Here is a 9,250-nt window from a genome sequence, read left to right as displayed (position 1 = left end):
CCTGTTTCAACGTTGTTGAAGGTGTATTCGACATCTCAGCAAGTTCGTAACTTTGGTTATCAACCCCATTCTGTGGAAGAGACTCCTCTCCTTGGGGGATATGAATGGCTGTTGTGGATTGCGTTGTTTTGGAGGATTTTGTGGACCACAGGATTAGCTTTGGTTGAGATTCATCCTTTGTGGATTGTAGGTGGTTTAGGTTCAAATCCTGACCATTTACGTTGTTAGTTGTGTTCAATGTAGTGTTACTTCTTAGAGACGATGGAATGTCTGCAGGTCTTGTGTTTGGCCTGAAATAAAAATAGATAAATATATTTAATATATAAACATGGAATAGAATAGTTCAAGTGGGGTTTTGTGGTTGTATTGTATGACACTCACTGTCGGGCAGATAGGTCCCTAGTTCGAATCCCGCCCAGGGTGCCGCAAAGTTGTGTCCTCGGGAAAAAAATTCTTAACTCATATTTTCTTACCGCGCTCAGGTGTGAATGAGTACTTGACCGGAAACAGCGTTGTCTCTGACGAAAACACATTGTATTAGCGCATTACAGGCGTCATGTCATGCCTATTCATGTATGTAATGTTGTTGGTCTCTTAAGACCTCTTGTGAAGAGCTTTGAGCACATTTGAGTGGGTATTGCGCGACATGATAAGCTCGATCGTTCCCCGATCCATCATTGTGTGTGACCTGCATTGATGGGTAGAAACACCAATGTAAACATCCCAATCGTATTTCACCAATGCTGCACCACGTGATCAGTGAACACAAAGCTGCTTGGAGCTGTGGGCTGTAAACAATCATCTAGTGCAAAATGAATTGAACAGCTTCTGAAAAGATAATAATACTAAACACACAATGAATCGGACTCAAAACCCTTCTTCAGTCAATAGAGAGAAAAAAAAAACCAAATGTTTAAAGCGTTATTACATTTGATAACATTCAGGAAGATGAGGGAACGATTCTTTGTACGTCTGGTAGGGAAAAACTACTTTGTATTGTATCATCATCATCATCATCATCATCATCATCATCATCATCTTCTTCCTCTTCTTCTTCTTCTTCTTCTTCTTCTTCTTCTTCTTCTTCTTCTTCTTCTTCTTCTTCTTCTTCTACTCTTTCTTTCTTTCTTTTCTTCTTCTTCTTCTTCTTCTTCTTCTTCTCTCTCTATCTTCTTCTATTCTCTCTCTCTCTTCTTCTACTCTACTTACTACTACTACTACTACTACTACTACTACTACTACTAACTACTACTACTAACTACTACTCTACTACTACTGACTACTCTACTACTATACTACTACTACTACTACTACTACTACTATACTACTACTACTATACTACTACTACTACTACTACTCTACTACTGCACTACTGCTACTGCTACTACTACTACTACTACTACTACTACTTACTACTACTACTACTACTACTACACTACTACTACTACTACTACTACTATCTACTACTACTACACTACTACTACTACTACTACTACTACTACTACTACTACTACTACTACTACTACTACTACTACTACTACTTACTATACTACTACTACTTCTACTACTTTCTACTACTCTACTACTACTACTACTACTACTACTACTACTATACTACTATACTACTACTCTCTCTACTCTACACTACTTACTACTACTACTACTACTACTACTACTACTACTACTACTACTACTACTTTTTCTCACCCTCGTCCTCCCTCCACTCCTCCCCCTCTCCTCCACACTCCCCCCCCCCCTCACCTATAATGCAGCAGGGTGAGAATGGCCGCCAATCCAAGATGGACGACGAGCAGGATGTAGGACCAAATGGTGAAGAACTTCATCATGATGTCACCGTGCTCGATGGCAAAGTAGGTCAGACCAAAGATGGCGTAGATAAACATTGCAAACCGGATGGTGACGTACAGGAGGTGAGGGATTCTCCACTGGGGATTTGAAAAAATAATGTAGAAAGATAAAGGTTTTGCCATGCCGTTAAGTAACAGTAGAGGTCCTAATAGTTCAGTTGGTAGAGCACTCGCCTCACACGCAGAACAATCGAGGTCGATCTTAGTTGAAGTCGAGATTTTACTGATTCCCTGTCAACTCAACAGGAATTTAGTAGCCTTTTAGATCTGGTGGGAAGTACTTTCAAATAGACTATAGTCCTATCCAAAGGATAGCAAGCAATTGCTATTGTCCGTTTCACCATAATATAGAAACCGGAATAAACTCCGGCTCCATAGGTCTAATGGCTTTGAAGGTAAAAGAAAGTTTATATATAGGCTACATATTATTAGAAATGGAGTTAACACTGTCAACCAATGTGTTGTTGGACACCATAGAATCACCAACACTGTCAACCAATGTGTTGTTGGACACCATAGAATCATCAACACTGTCAACCAATGTGTTGTTGGACACCATAGAATCATCAACACTGTCAACCAATGTGTTGTTGGACACCATAGAATCATCAACACTGTCAACCAATGTGTTGTTGGACACCATAGAATCATCAACACTGTCAACCAATGTGTTGTTGGACACCATAGAATCATCAACACTGTCAACCAATGTGTTGTTGGACACCATAGAATCATCAACACTGTCAACCAATGTGTTGTTGGACACCATAGAATCATCAACACTGTCAACCAATGTGTTGTTGGACACCATAGAATCATCACAGACAATTTGAAGTTTCCAAACTCTAAGGATATTTTTCTCTGAGGCAAACAAGACACGTTTTCACGTTCCTATTTAAGTAAATAAATAAATTTCATAACGTCAAATTGCGGGTTTCTTTGAATGATGTGGCAATTTCTGTTGATGATAAATAAAACTTATTTATTTATATCTTTATTTATTTATTTATTTATTTATCAGATGTTATGGAATGTAAAAGCAAAGTAAAATATACATGATAGAACTGAATGTGTTAGCGTCATAGTCCTTTAATTTGGGGGGAAGGGGGGGGGGTGGCAGTGGTACAGCGGTTTGGTCCTCGCTTCGTACCCGAAAGGTACCGAGTTCGATCACCCGCCGCTGCGCTGTGTGGCCTTGAGCAAGTCACCTCGCCCTAGCTCAATTTTGCGGCGCTGTAATGCGGCTAACGCCCTGGGTTACTTCAGTCTTCCCTTGAAATAGACACTCGAGACAAATGTCCCCTATGGGAGGAATAAAATATATATTTTTTTAATGTTATTTATTAACAGCGTTGTCTCTGCAGGAAAAAATGTAATATCGCCTAATAGGCTTTATCATGTCTCGTTCTACCCGTGTTGCTGTTGGTCTGGGACCCTTTCTAAAGCGCTTTGAGCACGTTTAGTGGATATTGCGCGATATAAAAGCTCAAGTATCTATTGTCAAACCATGGAATCCTGACTCGTACCTGACACTCGTAGAAAGCTCTGTTGCTGTAGAAGTTGAGGCCGAATCCCTGGAGGTCCGACAGGTCATCGCATAGAGGCCGACAGCATCCCATGTTTGGTCTCTCTCTCTCTCTCTCTCTCTCTCTCTCTCTCTCTCTCTCTCTCTCTCTCTCTCTCTCTCTCTCTCTGTGTGTGTATGTGTGTATGTGTGTATCTCTGCTTCCTTCTGACTCTATCTATCTATCTACCTATCTATCTATCTATTTATCTATCTATTTATCTATCTATTTGTTTCTGTGTTTCTCTCTATCTCTTTCTCTCTACGTCTTTGTCTTTTTGTATCTCTGTCTCTGTGAGTCTCTCTCTCTCTCTCTCTCTCTCTCTCTCTCTCTCTCTATCTATCTATCTATCTATCTATCTATCTATCTATCTATCTATCTCTGCTTCTCTCTGTATCTTTCTCTCTATCTTTCTGTCTATTTCTCTCCGTGTCTCTCCATCTCTCTCTCTCTCTCTCTCTCTCTCTCTCTCTCTCTCTCTCTGTGTGTGTGTTTCTCTGTCTGTCGGTCTGTCTGTCGTTCTCCCCTTCTCTCTATCTATCTCACCCTGTGTTTATATTTTATATATGTATATGTGTGTGTATGTCTTAACAACTGTTCCTGTCGACGGAGATGTTTCTTGTCTTTGTTGTGGCTGGTGTCGTTTGTATATTATAAAATGATCGTTAAAATCTTTGCTGACTCCAATGTCAACGTTGCATCAAATGTCACTGTGTATCATCATGGCGTCCACATACAGGTGTCATTTGCAGCATGATTGACTCCCATTGTCACAGCTGAAGGTTGGTTTCCCTTGACCTGAAGAGAAACACGATGATATTCATCATTATAAATATCCCAAAAGATCTGTATAATATGAATCATGAATCAATCGCTGACCGTAGCCTTCGGTATCTCATAGCCTGACACGTTCATAAAACTTTCAGCATAATACAGACAATGATCAACAAAAGAAACTGAACGATTTAAATGATCCTCATCTTGGAAAAAAACCCCAACAAACTGTCAAACCTGGAACCTCACCGAGGTCTTCAAGGAATCCCAGGTTTGAGAGTCTTTCACAAAATGATCGATATTTGAAGGATGACTGTTCTGGCCAAATTATTAAACCTACGTGTTTTTCCAGATTAAATAAAACCATTTTGACACGCTCGGTGACTACTGAACGTTTTCACTCACTTGACACCGGGATTGGGAGGCCTTCAGCACGCATCTCGATCTAAGGGAAACAACCCCATTATTGCTTTAAACTAACCATAAAAGAAAGAAAAAATAAAACAAAAACAAAAAACAAAAACAAAACCCAATACATTTAATTAACCCTAATAGGAAAAACAAGCACCTTAGGACCTTTACTAAGACCTATACCTAACCCTAACAGAAAAACCCCTAGCACTGTTTTACACCACCTTTCAATACTTCAACAACGATGGAGGTGGAGAAACAAAAAACAATGGTCGTATGTATTGGGACATTTTAAACTTTGACCAATCAATCAAGGTTTGTTCTACAGCTTTTAAAATCCTAATAGAATTGACAAATTGAATAAATAAACGTCTGACAAAAGATCCACAGTTAAAATAAGAATATAATAAAGTGAATCTATCTCGAGGAACGTACGGAAGGTCTTCCCCAGGGTTTTGATTTCTCAGAGAGGGCAACACTCAACTCGAAATGATTAGAATTTAATTATCTAATTTACTCCACTATTCCCACTTACTATCAACAATCACAAAGCAAGGATGGAGGAATTCTGGCCAAAATATATTTTAAAAGTTTAGTTGTAAATCATATCCAGTTGTAATTGTTCATTGTTTTCTGAGTAATATAATGAAAAGAGATGCCAACGAGAAAATGATGAGAAAGCAGAACACTAGAACTGACGTCATTTCGTCTGTTCTCACATCCGGAGTTGAGGAACTGGAGACTTAGAAAATGATTCCAGACAAACGGAAGTGTCTTATTTATTTTTCCCCATTTCCTGTCATGTCGAACTTCGTTGTTTTAAAATAGCGTCAAATATGATGACGTCATTTCATCATGAAATCATTTCTTGTAAGTTTTCTGTTTTTCTCTCCTCCGGCGTGTACATACATGCAGGTCTGACATTCGAACCCAATTAGGGCCCATCTTAACTTTGTTTTAATGGACAATATTTTGCGTCGTTGATTTTGTTTGTTGAGATTTCCATTACAGCAATGAGCCCATAATGAATTGGGTTAATAGAACTGAAAATAAGTGCACGTTGGTGTCACCACACAATTGAAGAAAACACATCTATTCTAACTACGTTACCTATTACTCCTTGACAAGCATAATTATATTTTCAAATACTTTTGGTGTTTTTATTCGAGGTATTAAGTCATTAAAAATGTATAAATCTCGAACAATCCACGTCCCTACTGATAGAACCAGTGGTCAATCCAGTCTGAAAACCAATACAGGTCAATGTTGATTTCATTCACGTTTACATTCCAGACTGGTCAGTTGAAGCCAAGACCCGTTGTGGCGCCCTTTTCAATCAGGACTCAAAAATTCCACCATCGTTCTAAGTGAAAGTCTGATTAACAAGTTAACTGCCGTACAGAAAGACACCAATTTCAAAATTTGGCCAGAAAACCCGTCCTTCAAATATCCACCGATTTAAATAACCCTCATCTTTGTTAAAAGTCTCTAACCAGGGGCATCGCGAAGTCCCAGGTGTGAGAGTTTTTGCCAAGATGAAGGTCATTTAAATCGATCGATATTTGAAGGACGAGTTTTCTGGCTAAATTTTTAAATATGTGTTTTTACCTAACCCGACACTCCAACGGAATACCAGTATGACAGGGTGGGACACATATGTAGTATCATGAACCTTTGGTCGTTTAGAATTCAAAAACAAAATCGCTTTATTGATGCTGTGTGTTTAGGTAAAATACTCTCAACATCCGCCAACAGGATATAACGTACGAACGCACAAAACTATGTATAACTTTTAACGTATAGATAGTTCGAAATTGACGTCACTCGGGTCTTTGTTATTGTTTTTTGCCATCCGCGTTTATGAGTAATTCTCACTAAACTGTATTAACCTGACTATAAACGATCAAGGTTACACACAGTTTTGTGTGTTGCTTCGTTATACTTCCGGATGGCAATGTTGTGAACTCCTAAGCCAAGCGCATACTATCTATATAATCTGATAAAATATAGTGATAACTGCTCATAAAAATGGCTGGATAAAAACGATAACAAAGAGCTGAGTGACGTCAATGTCGTTCCATCAATCAGACTATAAACGTTACATCCGACTGGTGGATGTCGTGAGTATTTTATCTAACCGCATAGCACCAATATAGTAAACAGAAATCCCGTAGAAATCCGAGTCTCTCATTCCACATACCTGATTATACAACCAGTAGTTAGTTAATCCAATCACAAAGCCGATGAAGTCCACATTTACAACTGTCCGACTGGTCAGTTGAAAGATAAGAATCGTAAAAGCCGCCCTGCCCTCCCAATCACGTCTCGAACTCAAAAACTCCTCATCCAATCTGTAACTGGACGTGTTGGTCAGAGAAATGACCGCGTGTCCTTGATGGCGATCTTGTAAGTGTCTCGTAATTATGGAGTGTGTTGTAAACTGGTGATTGTAAAAATCGCTGACAATAATAATAATGATGATGATAACATTAATATCTAACTAATAATGTGTAACTAATATTCTGTAACTTTTAATCTGTAACTTTTAATATGTAACTAATTTTCTCCACCCTGATGTTGATATTTATGTGAGACTCAAACTGGTCGACATCACAATATCAGTTATAGACCGCTCGTGCGGCTATGTGGTCTTGTGGAATGACACTCGCTTTCAGATCGGATGGTCCTGGGTTCGAGCCTCGCTCGGCGCATAGCCGAATCATTGGAAAAGACTCTTTACTCACATTATCTAACTGTACTCAGGTGTAAAATGAGTACTCGGTCGTTAACAGCGTTGTCTCTGTCCGAAAAAAAAATTGTAATATCGTCTAACAGGCGTCATGTCTCGTCCTCTAAGTTAAGTGTTGCTCTTTTCTAGGGACCCCTTATAAAGCACTCTGAGCACGTTTAGTGGATATTGCGCTATATAAAAGCCCATTTTTTTTTTGGTAACATTGTCTAAAAAGCGCGAGCATTCTGAATTTGTAGGACTACACTGGCTACCCGTAAAGTTTAGAATTGAATTTAAAATACTCACCCATGTTTCCAATTGCTTAAACAATTCTGCTTCTTTTTGTCTTCAAGAACTTATCCACCTTTATGAACCCAGTTGAAATTTAAGATTTGCCAATTTAAATATCCTAAGGGAACCCCCAAAATCGTTAGTTTTTCATGAGAAATCGTTTGACCACCATGCCCCCCCCCCCCCCCGACTGTGGAACTCCATCAGTATTGAATCACACACACACACACACACATACACACATAATAACACATGCTATTTAAATCAATTTGAGATGTACGCAGGATCATAATAATTTAAAAAATATTCTGTACGCTCTCTCTGTAGAAAATAAAAGCATAAAATTCCCTTTATTCATCCCCAATGATAAATTGTTCTCTATGTTCTATTCCAAGGGAAGAATGGAATAACCCAGGTGTCAGCCGCAGTGCAGCGCAGCAAATCGAGCAAGGGCGAGGTGACTTGCTCAATGTCACACAGTGCAGCGGCGGGTGATCGAACTCGGTACCTTTCGGGTACGAAGCAAAGACCGTACTGCTGAGTCACGCTGCCCCCTTGCCATTCCAAGCTATTTCATCTACAGACTGATGTTTTTGTAATGAATTTTATTTATGTTTTTATTTGATTCTTTTTTTTTTTGAGAGGCTGAAGAGGAGGTTTGAGCCCGAAACGTTACGTGTTTGGTATTTTGTTATTTTTTTTAAGATGTCATTTTCATTTTTATTCATTACTTTTGTAAATGATACTCAACAAGCTATATAAGATGTTATAATTATAACCTATAGCCTGTTGTATAAGGCATTTCAAGGAGAAGTCATGATTCAGCTTTAAATAAGATAAGATATTATGATATTACTAGCTTGTCACTGTCGGTTACAAATTTCACATTCTGGGAACAAAGGCAAAATTAGCATTTATTTATCAACACGTGACTTTATCAGGACATATTTTCATCAACATTCTCATTGGCTATGGGCGACGTGTACCCATAATCAGGTCTGATAACGGGAAGGAACTCGATGAAGACAATTGGATTCAATAGTCTGATGTCACGTTGCCCAGTATTGGCGGCCATCTTGGTTCTAAACAAAGAAAATCGGTATTTGTTATTCTTCATGCTGGCTAGAACTTTTCATATGTCTTGTGATCAGAATGTGTAAAAGTCAAAACATGATCAGATTTATGTGTTTTTTTGCTCCTCTGGATAAGCTTTTATCTCGTGGGAGAAATATTTCATAAGGGCGTCCGCCATTGTTCCGATAGTTTAGAGCCAGTTACTAAGTTTTCATGCGTCATTACGAGGGTAGTGACGTCATAACTGTTGAAGCGTATTACGGTTCAAATTCAAATGTTAATTATTAGTTGGGAAATCACAATTAAAGTTTTGTGTTTGTTTTGGTCTTGAGGTTTGAAGTCACCTCAGACATTTTTGGCCATTTCAGTGCAAATAAAAAGGAAGATGATACTTTGAGCACGTTTAGTGGATATTGCTCGATATAAATGCTCCATATTTTCACTCTATGATAATACCGTTTATAGAGGACTGGACACATTTAAAGCGATCATTAGACGAAGTGACAGATACGCTGGCGACTTTTACTATGACCTGA

General features: G+C 38.7%; 1 protein-coding gene across 1 annotated transcript in view; it reads right to left on the bottom strand.

Annotated features, from left to right (window-relative positions):
• Positions 1 to 3,897, bottom strand: part of LOC144975717 (uncharacterized) — a 5,685-nt gene extending 1,788 nt beyond the window's left edge. Inside the window, exons 1-3 of the mRNA XM_078919909.1 lie at positions 3,395 to 3,897; positions 1,762 to 1,946; positions 1 to 290 (exon numbers count right to left, since the gene is read on the bottom strand). The exon at positions 1 to 290 is cut by the window's left edge and continues 1,788 nt beyond it. Of these exons, the coding sequence (XP_078776035.1) occupies positions 1 to 290; positions 1,762 to 1,946; positions 3,395 to 3,487 (568 nt within the window). The 5' untranslated portion in view covers positions 3,488 to 3,897. The remainder of the gene's footprint in view (positions 291 to 1,761; positions 1,947 to 3,394) is intronic.
• Between the last annotated feature and the right edge of the window lie 5,353 nt (positions 3,898 to 9,250).

This window comes from Berghia stephanieae, chromosome 6 (assembly GCF_034508935.2).
Source record: "Berghia stephanieae isolate SIO BIC M18660-M18661 chromosome 6, UCSD_Bste_1.3, whole genome shotgun sequence".
In the NCBI taxonomy this organism is placed as follows: domain Eukaryota; kingdom Metazoa; phylum Mollusca; class Gastropoda; order Nudibranchia; family Aeolidiidae; genus Berghia; species Berghia stephanieae.
This window is presented reverse-complemented; position numbering and strand designations above follow the sequence as displayed.